General features: G+C 30.8%; 1 protein-coding gene across 3 annotated transcripts in view; it reads right to left on the bottom strand.

Annotated features, from left to right (window-relative positions):
* Positions 1–3,773: 3,773 nt before the first annotated feature.
* The window catches only part of Ptpmeg2 (Protein tyrosine phosphatase Meg2), a 343,669-nt gene continuing 328,317 nt past the window's right edge, over positions 3,774–19,125 (bottom strand). For all 3 annotated transcript variants that reach the window (XM_075302918.1, XM_075302916.1, XM_075302917.1), the window contains exons 7-9: positions 10,923–11,152; positions 10,646–10,853; positions 3,774–4,627 (exon numbers count right to left, since the gene is read on the bottom strand). In XM_075302918.1, coding sequence (XP_075159033.1) covers positions 4,401–4,627; positions 10,646–10,853; positions 10,923–11,152 — 665 coding nt within the window. In that variant the 3' untranslated portion in view covers positions 3,774–4,400. The remainder of the gene's footprint in view (positions 4,628–10,645; positions 10,854–10,922; positions 11,153–19,125) is intronic.

Genomic DNA, 19,125 nt, shown 5'->3' with positions numbered 1-19,125 from the left:
AAAATTTAATTGATTTTGAATGCAAACCCCAATTAATTTTTTATTTAAAAAGGTAACTATTTTCAATTACTTTCTGAATTGGTTTAGAGTTTTCATTTGGATTAAGAAATGTTCATCACTTTTTTTAACTGACTTAGTCTTCCGAATTTGATTAAAAAGTTAATTGTATCAATTAATTTTTTAATTAAAAATTTTAAAATTTTCAATCATTGACTTAATTAACTTTATGTTCTATCTTGATTAAAAAGTTAATTGTATCAATTAATTTATTAATTGAAAAAATATTCAACTTCAATTAACTTTTTAATTGGAAATATTTTGGTGATATTTTTTTCTGTGTACTTACCATATATTTTTTCCAATTTGATTTTGATAAATAATATTCTTCGAAACGGGTAAATTCGCACAACCTCCAAAAAACAATCGCCAAAATATTTCCAATTACAAAATTTAGAATAAAAACAGTTTAAAAAGAGTTGTAAATGTTTATTTAGTTAATTGCAATATTAAACAATCTCTATTAAATTTTGAAAGTCAATGTAATTAAATTCAATATAATATTATTTTACATTTTTCAGAGGGGCTAAAATCTTTCCGAATGGGACCCAGCCATTCTGCCCTTATGCCTAACATAAGGCAACAATGATGATTACTACACAGAAAAAAATATTTTTTGTCTTCAATCACGAAATTAATTGATCCAATTAATTTTTAATTGAATTGTCTTCAATCATAGAAATGATAATATCAATCACCAAAGTCAATTGAAAAATTAATTGATACAATTAATTTTTGCCATTAATTTTTATTTCAATTAAAATTTGTTGAACCAATTAAATTTTAAATTGAATATATTTTTTTTTAATTTTTAATTAACAATTTATTTCAAACAATCAATTTTTTAATCAAACTAACATCACTAACCCCCATTTACATGAAGCTCCGTTAGTGCTACGTTAGCTAACGAATTTTTAATCCGTGATATGTTATGTACATATCTGTCATCTTGCGTATACATTCCATATGCCACTTAGAAACTTAACTGCTGAACATTTTTCAGTTACAGTTAACCGGTGAAAAGATATTTCGATTTTTCTTCTCTATTAACTGGCAGTTAAAGCCTAACTGATCATGAAAATTGCTTGAAACTCAATGTAAAATTTCCAGATTTTACTTCTACAGATTTAAGATTTCAAATCAAGACGTTATTTTATAATTTTCTTGCACACTTATATGAGATGTTAATGATTCCTCTAAAACTCAAACAAAAATGGTTCTTATAAATCCAGAATCTGATATAGTCCTCATAGGTGAAATCTTTAAATTTATCTTCAGGAAGTCCTCAAGCCCTCCTGAAATTTCAAAGGAAACCCTAATATTTGGTTCATGGTGTTGGGTATTTAAGATTCGGCCCGGCCGAACTTAGTTCTGTATATACTTGTTTTTAATTAAAAATGACGCAGTTTTAATAAATTCATGTATTAAATATAAAACATGTCAAATTTTTTTGCGATTATCTTTTTTACTTTCTCCAAGACTTTGACAAGTGAATGGATTTCACGAATGTTATGGTGAAAGTGAATTGTAGGACACCAAAATTTTCTATAGAAATATAATTGTGACAAAGTTTTCTATATAAATAAAATTTTGACGAAATTTTCTATAGAAATAAAATTTTGAGAAAATTTTCTATAGAAATAAAATTTTGAGAAAATTATCTGTAAAAAAAAATTTTGACAAATTTTTATATAGAAATAAAATTTTGGTAAAATTTTTTATAGAAATAAAATGTTGACAAAAATTTCTATAGAAATAAAATTTTGATAAAATTTTTTATAGAAATAAAATTTTGACAAAATTTTCTATAGAAATAAAATTTTGATAAAAATTTTTATAGCAATAAAAATTTGAGAAAATTTTCTATAGAAATAAAATTTTGACAAAATTTTCTATAGAAATAAAATGTTGACAAAATTTTCTATAGAAATAAAATTTTGATAAAATTTTTTATAGAAATAAAATTTTGACAAAATTTTCTATAGAAATGAAATTTTGACAAAATTTTCTATAGAAATAAAATGTTGAAAAAATTTTCTATATTTTGACAAGATTTTCTATAAAAATAAAATTTTTTATAGAAATAAAAATTTGAGAAAATTTTCTATAGAAATTAAAATAAAAAAACATTTTATGTTGACAAAATTTTCTATATAAATAAAATTTTGAGAAAATTTTCTATAGAAATAAAATTTTGAGAAAATTTTCTATAGAAATAAAATTTTGACAAAATTTTCTATAGAAATAAAATTTTTGAGAAAATTTTGACAAAATTTTCTATAGAATAAAATTTTGACAAAATTTTCTATAGAAAAAAATTTTGACAAAATTTTCTATAGAAATAAAATGTTGACAAAATTTTCTATAGAAATAAAATTTTGAGAAAATTTTTTATAGAAATAAAATTTTGAGAAAATTTTCTATAGAAATAAAAGTTGACAAATTTTTTTAAAACATTTAAAATTCGACTAATTTACAATGTAAGGGATCAAAAATTAAAAAAAATGTGTTTTAAATTTGGTAGATTTGTGGTAAAATTTTCCTTAAATTTTGATAGATTATTTTTGGAACAAGTGGCAATCGTGTTTGGGGCCCAAGCGCTAATATATAATTTTACACAGCTTGTGACATTTTTTCGACAATTGTGAAATCATTTTGTGAGGACTTGGGCCTATATGTTGCCCCCTATATATCATATAAATATAATAATGGTCCCACGGCGGAGGGTTCTCTGCATCGGATTGACCCGATAGATCCAACTCATTGATTCCCACATCAGTGTAAGTGTTGTTTATTTATTTTTTGTTTTCATAGAAATTTGTTAAACATTTATTGGATATTTTTGTGAGGAATTTTAATTTAACTTAAATTTGGGGACGGAGGACGTTCCAAGAGCCAGAAAAATACTGGCAACACTGATCGTGATGTCACACATGTCTAAGCAGGATCTACAGTAGCTGAAGGTATGTAATGAAGTCGGACTTTGCAATTTTAACAGAAAATAATTGATTCTGCAGTTTTAAATATAATTTAGAATTTACCATAATAAGCCAATTGAAAAGAAAATGAAAATAAAACAATTGTTGTTGTATTTTTTTTTGAAGATTTACAGATTTGTTTGTTTTTTTTTTTTTAGTTTTTATTGGTATTTGTATTAAATTAAAATGTTTGTTTCCTTTTATTTCATTTAACTATGAATTGTTTTAAATATATATATGTATGTAAACGTATAATTAAATTTACTTTTATTTCGTTTATATTAAGTTATGTATAATATATATATATAGATAATATTATCATTAATTTAAATTAATTTTAGCATTATAATTAACATTTATACTCTCTTTTCTCATCTATTTCGATTTTTTTTACGAAATTTTCTCTCTCAATCAATATTGATTTTGTTTCAATTGGGAGAACATAAAAATGTATTGTGTTTTTATATGTGATTTAAATAATAATTTTTATTAATAATAATAATAATAAAATAATAGCAATAATCAAACAAAAAAAAAAATAATAATAAAACAAAATTAACATAAATTTTCGTTTGTTGTTTTCATCTACAAATCACTGATCTAAAAACTAAGCGATGTTAATTTTTTTCTTTTAACCGATGTTTTTTGTTTGTATTTTAATTTTCACTTACACACATACGTTTGTTAACCAAAAACTACATTAAAATATATTTTATTTTTTCCTGGGGGAAAACATAATTTTTTTTTTATGGATGCATAAATATTTGTTTTATTGGATTTCCTCAAATATTATAGAGTAAATAAAAAAAAAGATTTTGTTAGTAAGGAGACAAAACTAGATAAGGATAATCCTCATGAGTCTTCCTTTATTATGTGTGGGCCCAAAACTAATATTTACGGATTATTTATATTTATATATATATATATAGTTGTTTGATTTCTTTGTTTAATTTTGTTTTTGTTTACATTACCATAATACATAAAAACTATATTGTTTTTTCTTTTTCTTTTAATAAATAACAAAACTTGAATTGATTGTAAACTATTTTTTTTATAATTAGTAGTTGTTGTAGTAGTAGGGGGATTTCTGCATTTTATTTTTTAATTTTTTTCTTCTCAACGAATGAATGAATTTCATAATTTTACAAATTACAATATCCGGTTTTGCGTTTTATTTTCTCTTGGTAAAAAAATGACTGTGGTTCCTTTAAAAAAGAACGCAATTGTTTAGTTCTTTAGAAATTGTTATTAATGTTGTTTGTTTTCTTTTGTTTTGAAGAATTGGTGGTGTTGGTAGTGTTGGCTTAAGAAATTCTGTTGTAGGTGTTTGTTTTGTAAATTTGTTATTTGCACATTGTTTGTTTTTTACTCGGAATCATCTTCTCTGTCATCGAACCCCGTCAAATCGACTGCCTTTAGCATACCCCTTGAGATCGCATATTCAATTAACGCTAAATGACAAAATACATATTGATCGGGCATTTGTATTGAATATGCACGTTGAGCACGTATCTTTTCAACAGTTCCACGTATATCGGCTGTACCAACATCTTCGAGACGAGATATGCAAATATCCAATGTTATAAATGTACCTGTTAATAAAATAAACAAAAATGAGGTTAATAAAATAAACAAAAATGAGGAAATCTACTAAACAGCAAACAAATCTGCTAATATAAGCTTGAAATCAATAATCTAAAACTCGAACTAACTAATGAAACATTGATCGATATCGATCTCCTATGGATCACACAATTTTGTTGTTGATCCAATTAATTTTTTAATTGATATGTCTTCAATCACGAAAATGACAGTATCAATCACTGTTTTAATTGGGTATAAAAAAATATTTGATTAAAAAATTAATTGATTTAATTTGAAAATGTTCAATTTTTTAATTATTTTTTGAACTAAAAAACGTAACTATTTTCAATTATTTTCTTATTTGACTTTGTGTTTAAATTTATTGTTTGAAATAAATTATTATTTAAAAATTAAAAAAAAAATCAATCACTTTTTTAACTGAGTTTGATTAAAAAGTTAATTGTGTGAATTATTTTTTTAATTAATAATTTAAATAGTTTTCAATCATTGACTTAATAAAATCTTCTATCTTGATTAAAAAGTCAATTGTATCAATTAATTTATTAATTGAAACAAGTATATACGGCAGTAAGTTCGGCCAGGCCGAATCTTATGTACCCTCCACTATGGATTGCGTAGAAACTTCTACGAAAGACTGTCATCCACAATCGAAATACTTGGGTTGTGGTAATTCTTAAACATGGTTGTTAACGGTCATATACTAGTTCAATGTACCAAATTTCAACCGACTTGGATGAAATTTGCTCCTTCAAGAGACTCCAAAACCGAATCTCGGGATCGGTTTATATGGGGGATAATTATGGACTAATATGGACCAATAACTGCATGGTTGTGAGAGAGACTAACACCACGTACTAAATTCAATCTCCAAAAGGCGCCGGAGGTCAAATCTGGGGATCGGTTTTTATAATTATAGACCGATTTCGACCAAATCTTGGATGGGTCTTTGAGGCCCACCACGTACCAAATTTCAACCGAATCGGATGAATTTTGTTCTTCCAAGAGGCTCCGAAGTTTAAATCTGGGTATCTGTTTATATGGTGGCTATATATAATTATGGACCGATGTGGACAAATTTTGCATGGTTGTTAGAGACCATATCCGAACACCATGTACCAAATTTCAGCCGGATCGGATGAAATTTGCTTCTCTTAGAGGCTCCGCAAGCCAAATCTGGGGATCGGTTTATATAATTATAGACCGATTTCGACCAATTCTTGGATGGGTCTTTGAGGCCATATATTAACACCACGTACCAAATTCAACCGAATCGGATGAAATTTGCTCTTCCAAGAGCCTCCAAAACCGAATCTCGGGATCGGCCTAATATGGAGCAATACCTGCATGGTTGTGAGACAGACTAACACCACGTACTAAATTTAAATCAGATCGGATGAATTTTGCTTCTCCAAAAGGCACCGGAGGTCAAATAAACCGATCCCCAGGGTTTATATAATTATAGACCGACTTCGACCAATTCTTGGATGGGTCTTTGAGGCCATATATTAACACCACGTACCAAATTTCAACTGCATCGGATGAATTTTGCTCTTCCAAGGGGCTCCGGAGGTCAAATCTGGGGATCGGTTATTATGGGGGCTATATATAATTATGGACCGATTTCGACCAATTTTTGGATGGGTCTTTGAGGCCATATATTAACACCACGTACCAAATTTCAACGGAATCAGATGAATTTTGCTTTTCCAAGAGGCTCTGGAGGTTAAATCTGGGGTAGATGTGTGCGCGTGAGTGAAATTTCATTCTCGAAGCAAAATGTTTGTTCAGGCACGCTCACGCACGATATGTTTGGTAGCCACTCACACTCACGCACGTTCACGAAATGTAAACCGGTACTCACGCACGAACTACTTTTAAAGACTCACGCACGCGACGCACGACAAATTCACGAGACTCACGACATTTTCCAACCGGGAAAGAGGAAAGGCAACAAAATTAATGAATATGATATAGTTCGACAGCTAAATAGAATTCAGTTACCGTATCAGAAAGAATTAAATCTTGTTTTTTTTTTCGTGAGCGTGATTTTTCAGAAATTTTATTCACGAACATTCACAAACCGATTTTATTTCTCACGCACGACACATTATTTTTAGTCCCATTCACGCACATTCACGAAAGTTTCTTAAGATTTTGTTCACGAGTCACGTGATTCACGCGTGTCACGACAGTTTCGTGTCACGCGCACACCTCTAATCTGGGGATCGGTTTATATGGTGGCTACATATAATTATAGACCGATATGGACCAATTCCTGAATGGTAGTTAGAGACAATATACTAACACCACGTACCAAATTTCAACCGAATCGGATGAATTTTGTTCTTCCACGAGGCTCCGGAGGTCAAATCTGGGGATCGGTTTACAATTATGAATCGATGTGGACCAATTTTTGCATGGTTGTTAGAGACCATATCCTAACACCATGTACCAAATTTCAGCCGGATCGGATGAAATTTGCTTCTCTTAGAGGCTCCGCAAGCCAAATCTGGGGACCGGTTTATATGGGGGCTATATATAATTATGGACCGATGTGAACCAATTTTTGCATGGTTGTTAGAGACCATATACCAACACCATGTACCAAATTTCAGCCGGATCGGATGAAATTTGCTTCTCTTAGAGGCTCCGCAAGCCAAATCTGGGGATCGGTTTGTATGGGGGCTATATATAATTATGAACCGATGTGGACCAATTTTTGCACAGTCGTTAGAGGCCATATACTTACACCATGTACCAAATTTCAGCCGGTTCGGATGAAATTTGCTTCTCTTAGAGGCTCCGCAAGCCAAATCTGGGGATCGGTTTATATGGGGGCTATATATAATTATGGACCGATGTGGACCAATTTTGCAAGGTTTTTAGAGACCATGTATTAACACCATGTACCAAGTTTCAGCCGGATCGGATGAAATTTGCTTCTCTTAGAGGATCCCCAAACCAAATCTGGGGATCGGTTTATATGGTGGCTATACGTAAAAGTGGGCCGATAGACCCATTTGCAATACCATCCGACCTACATCAATAACAACTACTTGTGCCAAGTTTCAAGTCGATAGCTTGTTTCGTTCGGAAGTTAGCGTGATTTCAACAGACGGACGGACGGACAGACGGACATGCTTAGATCGACTCTTAGAGAGATCGATGTGTTATGAACGGAATGACAAAGTTAATATACCCCCCATCCTATGGTGGAGGGTATACAAATTTTCGACTTCAATCAATATAATTGGAAATATTTTGGTGATATTTTGTCTGTGTGTGCAAAATTTGAAGCAAATTAGGGTAAAACTCTGGTTTCTGAGGCCATACATGTACATATCGGGCGAAAGATATATATGGAAGTTATATCTAAATCTGAACCATTTTTTTCAGAAATCAATAGGGTTCTATTCTGTTTCAAAACACATACGTGTGCCAAATTAGAAGTCGATTGGACTAAAATTGCGACCTGGACTTTGACTGACCACAAAAATGTGTTCACAGACGGAAGGACATGGCTAGATCGACTCAGTGGCAGAGAATGAAGCCGGCGTGTCGCGTTGCCGACTATTTATCACCAGTCGCTGCCGCCGAATATGTCGACACATCTTTAAAATTTAGCCTGCCAATTAATGAAAAATATTAATTTAAATAAGAAAAATTAATAATTGCTATATTTTTGCCAAAATTTGAACCTTCAAACCACAATCAATGAATATCAATCAAGCTCCTATAATAATTTTGCCAAAAAATTAGCTCAGAAAATTTTAATGAAATTTAAATTTGATTGTAAGATTAATTGTACAACTAATCTCATTACCGTTCGTATATCTTCAAATTGTCCGCTGTCGAATAGACAAATTTATGTCAAGCCGCCGTCTATAAAAATGGTTCGGCCTCATTCTCTGCTCAGGGGCCAGCCCTGAGCATTATTGCCAGGGCACCAAGTGTCAATCACGTCTCCTTCTGGGTGTTGCAAACAAATGCACTAACTTATAATACCCTGTTCCACAGTGTGGTATAACAAGTATAGAGGGCTTTAAGTTCGGCTGGACCGAAAAACGTGGACCGATACACACCACATTCGGCACACCATTTTGTCGACCTAGAATACCTCTGTATTTTCAATTTTCAAGAAGTCAAATCGAAAGATCGGTTTAGCGTCTAGACACCGCTTAAGAAGTCAAATCGGGTCTATAAGGAGGCGATATAAAAATCTTAACCAATATACATCACACACGACACGCGTCATCTTTTCTCTTGCCCAGCCAAACCAACCCGACTTACCACCAGATCACTCTGGACACACCCCATCTTAGTCGCAGAGTTCCTTGATCTGCCAACAAGCTGATGTACCAAGCGTATAACATGAAATGGATGAGATCACAATAAACTGTTACAACAACAACAACAACAACATATGGCCCACTTATTTGTAGACCTCAAGCACTTATACGAGTTCCCATTTCATACAAAACAGCTAAAAATTGTGATGTCTGAACAATCACGATTGGATGATCGCGCTATATGGGGGCTATAAAAAAACACATTGACCGATACACACCATATCAGGCACACTTATTTATGGACCCAAAATACCTCTAGATTTTCAATTTCAGGTAAATTGATAAAAATTGCGGTGTATAGATCAGGGGATCGGTTTAAAATGGGAGCTATAAAAACTTGGGCCATCACATTTATTTATGGACATAAAATTGGATAAAAATTGCGGTGTATAGATCTCGGGATCGGTTTATATGGGAGCTACATACAAATCTGGGCCGCCACACTTATTTATGGACCTAAAATAAATTGCCAATTTCAGGAAAATCGAATGAAAATTGCGGTGTCTAGATCGCAAAATGGGTGGTCGGTTTATATGGGGGCTATATGCACCGACATAGTCCATCTTCGAACTTATCTTGCTAGCAGACAAAAGACGAATCTGTACCTAATTTCAGGATGATGGCGCCGTTATTGAAGGCTGTAGCGTGATTACAACAGACAGGACATCGCCTTAGAATAACTCCTGGATCAAAAAATATATATAGTAAATAAATTGTAAGGGCCGATGTTGAATGTGAATCACACATAAACGCCAAGTTGTTTTCCTAATTTTATTTGACATTTCTCTATTTCAGACTTACTCAATTTGAACCATGGAGAGATACACAATCCAACAACGTGTTAAATGGTTCCAAGAAATGGCAACAGTGGATGATCAATTTTCGAAGAAAATCATCTTCAGTGATGAGTCACATTTTAAGCTCAGTGGATTCGTCAATAAACAGAATTGCCGCATTTGGGCGAATGAGAATCCAAGAGTGATTGTCGAAAAACCAATGCACCCACAAAGAGTGACTGTTTGGTGCGGTTTATGGGCTGGCGGCATCATCGGGCCGTATTTTTTCCAAAATGAGGCCGCTCAGGCAGTTACTGTGAATGGTGTTCGCTATCGTGAGATGATAACGAACTTTTTATGGCCCGAATTGGAAGATATGGATGTGGACGATATGTGGTTTCAGCAGGACAGTGCCACTTGCCACACAGCTAACGAAACAATGGCTCTTTTGCGCAACGTAATGGCGATGTCAATTGGCCGCCAAGATCATGTGATTTGACACCGTTGGACTTTTTTCTTTGGGGTTATTTGAAAGAAAAGGTGTACGTCGATAAGCCAGCAACAATTCAAGAGTTAAAGGATGAGATAATTCGGCACATTAACGGCATAGAACCTCCATTATGCCTCAGCGTCATCGAAAATTGGACCATCGGATGAAGGTGTGCCACCGAGGTTGTTCCATACATAATTGAGTAATAATAAAATAAAATTACAATAATTTCCTAAATAGTTTGTGTTTTATTCAAAATCTACAACGGCCCTTGAAATTTTAACCACCCTTTATAATCGGAAATCGATATTTCGATGTGTTACAAACTACTATCGTGGTGGGCAAAGAAATTGGAAATAATAGTTTCACACACAGTTTCTATAATCATACCTGTTCTTCCTATACCCGCACTGCAATGTACAACAATTGGGGGTCCCCTTGGATGTCCAGCCCATGTATCACCAAGTGCTTGTACCATTTGAGCCTGTTTCTCGCGTACTTTTTGTAAAAATGTTATCATAGCCATAGCTGAACTGGGTACACCATAATCGGGCCAGCTGGTAAATTGCCAATGTGATACATTTCTTACTTCATCAGTCTGCAAAAGAAGAAGGATGAAGGGGTTTAACATTTTCATTATTTAACTTGACAAAACGGCAATACCAACCTTTGTATTTCTCAATTCTAATGAGGCTACTGTATAATCTTCATTAGCTTCTATACTAAGTGTTCGCACATGGAAATTTCCAAATTCTAAGGAACTATTTTCGGCTGGTTCCCAATATTGACCGCATTTAACACGTCCACGTTCCATAACGCGTGTTGTCATCACTATAACTAAACAATGTTGCTCCCAGATCATACGCCAGAAATCTTGGGATGTCTTTGGTAATGGGCCTGTAAATAAAAAAATTGAAAAACAAAAAAGAAAATTAGCAATGGACACTGGTATTGTCTAGTAAAAAAAACTCGCTTTGATATATATTGGGCAATTTTAGTACTTCAAGTGAATAGGCACAATACTGTCTTCTCCGGGATAATATTCAGTCCCCTGGGTCTTGCCCAGTCATATGCCATTCTCAGAATCCTATCTTGTGAACTAATTTTAAGAAAAGCGATTTTTTATTATTATTTATTTATTTTATTTCAGTATTATATATCTTGATCTCTCCTATTCGCGAGAATTTGTTGGCTGTATAAATATCCCTTGAATTTAAAATGTGTCGATTTTTAAATGTTATAACGACTTTAGCTTGCACCAAGAAGGGAAATTTACTACTCCTACAAAATTTATTTTATTTTATTTATTTTATTTATTTATTTTATTTATTTATTTATTTTATTTATTTATTTTATTTATTCAGTCATCAATAAATTGTAAGGGCCGATGTTGAATGTGAACCACACATAAACGCCAAGTTTTTTCCCGAATTTTATTTGACATTCTCTATTTCAGACTTACTCAATTTGAACCATGGACGTCGTGAATGGGCAGAATGGTTCCAAGAAATGGCAACAGTGGATGATCAATTTTCGAAGAAAATCATCTTCAGTGATGAGGCACATTTTCACCTCAGTGGATTCGTCAATAAACAGAATTGCCGCATTTGGGCGAATGAGAATCCAAGAGTGATTGTCGAAAAACCAATGCACCCACAAAGAGTGACTGTTTGGCGGCATCATCGGCCGTATTTTTTTTCAAAATGATGCCGGTCAGGCAGTTACTGTGAATGGTGTTCGCAATAGTGAGATAATAACGAACTTTTTATGGCCCGAATTGGAAGATGTGGATGTGGACGATATGTGGTTTCAGCAGGACGGTGCCACTTGCCACACAGCTAACGAAACAATGGCTCTTTTGCGCAACAAATTCAATGACCGTGTTATCTCACGTAATGGCGATGTCAATTGGCCGCCATGATCATGTGATTTGACACCGTTGGACTTTTTTCTTTGGGGTTATTTGAAAGAAATGGTGTACGTCGATAAGCCAGCAACAATTCAAGAGCTAAAGGATGAGATAATTCGGCACATTAACGACATAGAACCTCCATTATGCCTCAGCGTCATCGAAAATTTGGACCATCGGTTGAAGGTGTGACACCGAGGTCGCGGCGCTCATTTGGCCGATATCTTGTTCCATATATAATTGAGTAATACCAATATATCATAATAAAATAAAATTAAAATAATTTCCTAAATAGTTTGTGTTTTATTCAAAAATCAACATCGGCCCTTGAAATTTTAACCACCCTTTACAAAGGAAGCCAATAAAGGCCTATTATATTATAATTTATAGAAATTTTTGACAAATTTTCATTTATATAGAACATTTTGTCATCATTTTATTTCAAAAAAAATTTTTTTTGCGAAATCTTATCTTCTATTAACAACATTGTCAAAATTTAACTTCTATAGAAAATTATTGACAATTTTAACTTCTATTTAAAATTTTATTTTTTAAAAATTTTGTTTCTATAGAAGATTTTCTCAAAATTTTATTTCTATAAAAAAGTTTATTTCTATAGAAAAATTTCTCAAAATTTTATTTCTATAAAAAAGTTTATTTCTATAGAAGATTTTCTCAAAATTTTATTTCTATAAAAAAGTTTATTTCTATAGAAAAATTTCTCAAAATTTTATTTCTATAAAAAATTTTCTCAAAATTTTATTTCTATAGAAAATTTTACCAAAATTTTATTTCTATAGAAAATTTTACCAAAATTTTATTTCTATAGAAAATTTTCCCAAAATTTTATTTCTATAGAAAATGAAGGTAGGGTACTAACAAACGTTTTCGACCCAAAGGAATGTAAAAGTATTCCTCTATAGAAAATTGTTTCAAAAAATTTTATTTCTATACAAAAATTCCTCAAAATTTTTATTTCTATAGAAAGTATTCTCTAAATTTTATTTCTATAGAAAGTATTCCCAAAATTTTATTTCTATATAAAATTCTTTCAAAATTTTATTTCTATATAAAATTCTTTCAAAATTTTATTTCTATATAAAATTCTTTCAAAATTTTATTTGCATAAAACTTTTTCCCAAATTTTATTTCTATAGAAAGTATTCTCAAAATTTTATTTCTACAGAAAATTCTTTCAACATTTTATTTGCATAAAATTTTTTCTCAAAATTTTATTTCTATAGAAAGTATTCTCAAAATTTTATTTCTATAGAACATTTTTTCAAAATTTTATCTCTATAGAAAATTTTCTCAAAATTTTATATTATAGAAAATTTTATCAAAATATTATTTCTATAGAAAAATTTTTCAAAATTGTATTTATATAAAAAATTTTCTGAACATTTTATTTCTGTAGAAAGTATTCTCAGAATTTTATTTCTTTAAAAATTTTTTCAAAATTTTATTTCTATAGAAAATTTTCTCAAAATTTTATTTCTATGGGAAGTTTTCTAAAAATTTTATTTCTATGGGAAATTTTCTAAAAAATTTATTTTTGTAGAAAATTTTCTCAAAGTTTTATTTCTATAGAAAATTTTCTCAAAATTTTATTTCTATAGAAAATTTTCTCCAAATTGTGTTTCTATAGAAAATTTGTTCAAAATTTTATTTCTATAGAAAATTTTGTCAAAATTTTATTTCTACGGGAAATTTTCTCAAAATTTTATTTCTATAAAAATTTTGTCAAAATTTTATTTTTATAGAAAATTGTCTCAATGTTTTATTTCTATAGCAAATTTTCTCAAAATTTTATTTCTATAGCAAATTTTCTCAAAATTTTATTTCTATAGCAAATTTTCTCAAAATTTTATTTCTATAGAAAATTTTCTACAAATTGTGTTTCTATAGAAAATTTTCTCAAAAATTTTTTTCTATAGAAAATTTTCGTATTTATTTATTTAGAATATTTATAACCATAACAAATTATGAATATAAATAATGATAGAAGGTAGGGTACTAACTACAAAGTTTTTCGACCCAAAAGAATGTAAAAGTATTTCACTATAGAAAATTTACAAAATTTTTTTTCTATACAAAATTTTCTCCACATTGTATTTCTATAAAAAGTATTCTCAAAATTTTATTTTTATAGAAAGTATTCTCAAAATTTTATATCTATCAAAAATTTTCTTAAAATATTTATCTGTATAGAATATTTTCTCAAAATTTTATTTCTATAGAATTTTTTTTCTTGAAATTTTTATTCTATAAAAAGTTTATTTCTACAGAAAATTTCTCAAAATTTTATTTCTATTGAAAAATTTCTCAAAATTTTATTTCTATAGAAAAATTTCTATGGAAAATTTTCTCAAAATTTTATTTCTATAGAAAATTTTCTCAAAATTTTATTTCTATAGAAAATTTTCTTAGAGTTTTATATCTATAGCTAATTTTCTCAAAATTTTTTTTCTATAGAAAATTTTCTCAAAATTTTATTTCTATAGGAAATTTTCTTAAAATTTTATTTTATAGAAAATTTTCTGAAAATTTGTTTCTATAGAAAATTTTCTCAAAATTTTATTTCTATAATTTTTTTTTTTCAAAATTTTATTTTTTTAGAAAATTGTTTCAAAATTTTATTTCTATAGAAAAATTTTTCAAAATTTTATTTCTATAGAAAATTTTCTCAACATTTTATTTCTATGGGAAATTTTCTCAAACTTTTATTTCTATAGAATTTTTTTTTTTCAAAATTGAATTTCTATAGAAAATTTTCTCTAAATATTATTTCTTATATGAGTTGGTGTTTTCTGGAATAATTCTATTATGAAACCTTTTTGACTGGGAGTACCTGATCCTTGACTGAAGTTCTCATCGTTTTTATGGTTTGGTTATATTTCTGGATTTGGATCCTTTATTGAGAGTACCTATGTTAGTATTTGACCAGTTCGAACTCTCGGTTTTATATATATGTTTTATGAGTACACTCCTATTGCTTCCTCTTTCAAAGTGATTTTAAGAACGCCAACACTACTTGTATACCAAGGAAAAAAAATAATGCTTTGTGGATGTCTCTATAGTTTAATGGCTTATCATTTGCCCCTCAGTAGGTGGTAGGAGGTCGTTGATTAATTTAAATATCAATTACGGGTTTCAGGTACCTTAGATTAGCTTATTCTTATCCTATTTTAATGGTTTCTACATTGTAGGTTCAACCAAAGGGAAAATGAGAAAAAACAAAAATCACACCACCTTGGCTTTGTAAGGCTTACACATGGAATTAAGAAAAATTCCAAAGAAGCAAAGCAGAAAACACATCTAACAAAAAAATCGATATAAACCCACCTTCTTCAAGGAAAGCGAAACACAGAGAGTGCGAGGGAAGGTACATATTAAGGATAGATACATGAGAAATACAAGGACGTTCATTAACATAACGATTCTATAGAATATGGGTACAAAGTGTAGCAAATTGCTCTTGGGGCCTTGTAGGTGCATATACCTTTACAAGAGCTGCCTTGGAGAATAGGAAGTCTATGGGAAAGATGGTGTTTGAAAGACCTGTCGCCAACAATCCTATACGATAACGGCGCGACATTGCCACTTGTGACCACATCATCACCCAACACTGTGTTTGGTATTCCAGCTAATGTTTTGCACTGCCACGATTACGTTAAGGATTCCACATTCCATTAAGAAATTCCCTTTGAGAAGGTATCCGTTGGGCATAAGGATTTTTAGTAATTTAGTCTTTGATAGTGTAGTTCTTCATATCATTTGAATATTTTATAAAAGAAACCCAAAAAGAGAATATTAATATGTTTGGTTTATGTTAATGGATAAATGATAAGTCGTTTATTAGTCTAGTTTTAAAAAGACAGAAGAAGAAAGTTGTAAAGTTGCAAGGATATTAAAGAAATGTTTTGGGAGGTGGAAAAATATTTTAATATAAGCAAATCAAAACCCATTCCGATCTAATTTGGATATCTTCATTGTAACTAAATTTTAAGTTTTGGAATAATTTGTAACAAGCTACCGTTAATTACATTCACACTAGAATCGTTTTTGGCGGTGTTTGTATCTCTGATTTAATGCGGAATCGAAGTAAAAAATAGTTTTTTGATGCTAAAAATTTTGTTTAAAAGCAAATAAAGCGTTTTAAGGAAAATCGCTGCAACGCCTATCATAAATTGAGTTGTATTCGCTCCGATTTATAACGGAGGAAAACTGTTTTCTTCACAGTCGAACATGTAAAAAAAACTTTTTAGTGTTTGACCGAAGCAGGGATTGAACCACGACCACGGTTGCCACTCGAGCCAAAAATAATCTACCAAAATTTGGAAAAAAATTTTAACAAAAAACTACCACACAATATACAGTTACGAATTAGATATTTCTAGATTTAAGTTTATGCAAGTTAGTTTCCGTTAATTTAAAATTTCAAATTGTAACGATTAGATTACGTCATCACATGTCAAAACCATCTATTTATTTTCTAGTACTTTCCTAAACATCTTTTGTGTTCTTAGTTTCTCAATCCTTATTATTTATTGTTATTTTCATTGCTAGATGAATTACGAGATGCTTGATGGAATATGTGCCACATCTGCCAGATGAAGTACGAGCTGCTAGTAGATTATTGTAGATGGTTGTAGACAATACTATGATCATAACCAGATGACTATGTGCGACATCTGCCATATGAGTTGCGAGAAGCTTGTTGATTGTTCTAGATGGTTGTACACAAGACATACAAGATGGTTGTAATCTTTTCTACAACCATCTTGCCAGAATATTCCAAATAGTCAGTTTTGGCTTAATCGGGTATGTTCTGGATTTCACTTCAAATAGATTTCCCCCCAAAAACTTTTGGTAGTTCTCGATTTTCCGTGAAACAAGATTTTTCGAAATCGCTTGACGAAAAATGAAAATCTGCAAATCATATGATAAAATGTAAACATAACAGGTTGGCTGATAAGTCCCCGGTCTAACAAAGAAAAACACATTTTTTTTGTCAAAATTCGTTTTTATTATTCAACATAGTTCCCTTCAAGAGCTATACAATGATTTTAACGACCTTCCAATTTTTTGATACCATTTCGGTAGTACTCCTTCGGTTTTGCCTCAAAATAGGCCTCAGTTTCGGAGATCACTTCTTCATTGCAGCCAAATTTTTTCCCTGCGAAAATCCTTTTGAGGTCTTAGAACAAGAAAAAGTCGCAGGGAGCCAGATCTGGAGAATACGGTGGGTGGGGAAGCAATTCGAAGCCCAATTCATGAATTTTTGCCATCGTTCTCAATGACTTGTGGCACGGTGCGTTGTCTTTTTTCTTCTTCATATGGGGCTGTTTTGCCGCGATATCGACCTTCAAATATAATAGTCACTGATGGTTTTTCCCTTCTCAAGATAATCGATAAAAATTATTCCATGCGCATCCCAAAAAAACAGAGGCCATTACTTTGCCAGCGGACTTTTGAGTCTTGCCACGCTTCGGAGACGGTTCACCGGTCGCTGTCCACTCAGCCGACTATCGATTTGACTCAGGAGTGTAGTGATGGAGCCATGTTTCATCCATTGTCACATATCGACGGAAAAACTCGGATGTATTACGAGTTAACAGCAGCAAACACCGCTCAGAATCATCAACACGTTGTTGTTTTTGGTCAAATGTGAGCTCGCGCGGCACCCATTTTTCACAGAGCTTCCGCATATCCAAATATTGATGAATGATATGACCAACACGTTCCTTTGATATCTTTAAGGTCTCTGCTATCTCGATCATTTTCATTTTACGGTCATTCAAAATCATTTTGTGGATTTTTTTGATGTTTTCGTTGGTAACCACCTCTTTCGGGCGTCTACTGGGTTCACCGTCCCCCGTGCTCATTTCACCACGCTTGAATTTTGCATACCAATCAATTATTGTTAATTTCCCTGGGGCAGAGTCCGGAAACTCATTATCAAGCCAAGTTTTTGCTTCCACCGTATTTTTTCCCTTCAGAAAACAGTATTTTATCAAAACACGAAATTCCTTTTTTTAATTTTTTTTCACAATAACAAAAGTTGCTTCACAAAAGACGCTCTATCTCACAAAATAATTGACTTACAGACGTCAAATTTTGACACGAATCATTTGAAGGTTGGTACTATATAAAAATAATATGCATTTAATACTAGCGACGCCATCTATGTGTCAGACCGGGGACTTATCAGCCAACCTGTTATAATCACATATGTGGCATAATTCTTTTATCTCCGAGGAAAGAAACTCATGTTCTGCAATCTAAAGTAAAACTACATAATTGTAAAATACTTATAAAAATCATGAAATCGTTCTTACACACAGAAAAAAATATCACCAAAATATTTCCAATTAAAAAGTTAATTAAAGTTGAAAATTTTTTTTAATTAATAAATTAATTGATACTATTAACTTTTTAATCATGATAGAAACATTAAGTTAATTAAGTCAATGATTGAAAATTTTAAAAATTTTAATTAAAAAATTAATTGATACAATTAACTTTTTAATCAAATTCGGAAGACTAATTCAGTTAAAAAAGTGCTGATTTTTTTAATTACAAATGTATTTCAAACAATCATTTGTTAATCCAAATAAAAACTCTAAGCCAAATCAGAAAGTAATTAAAAATAGTTACCTTTTTTAAAATAAATTAATTGAGTTTTGCAATCAACATCAATTAAATTTTTAATTGAATCAATTAAAAAATTAATTGAAATTTGCTAAAAAATCAATTAATTTTTTAATCAAGAATTTTTTCTATGCCCAATTAAAGCTGTGATTGATACTATCATTTTCGTGATTGAAGACATTTCAATTAAAAAATTAATTGGATCAATTAATTTGGTGATTGAATCAGAAAAAAAAATTTTTGTGTGCACTTTTTGGCCAATTATCTTTTGTGTACTATTGTAAGAGTTCAGAGCCAAGCTCCAAAT

This window comes from Haematobia irritans, chromosome 3 (assembly GCF_050003625.1).
Source record: "Haematobia irritans isolate KBUSLIRL chromosome 3, ASM5000362v1, whole genome shotgun sequence".
Taxonomy (NCBI): domain Eukaryota; kingdom Metazoa; phylum Arthropoda; class Insecta; order Diptera; family Muscidae; genus Haematobia; species Haematobia irritans.
Note: the sequence above shows the minus strand (reverse complement) of the source record. Positions and strands in the feature narration are given on the sequence as shown.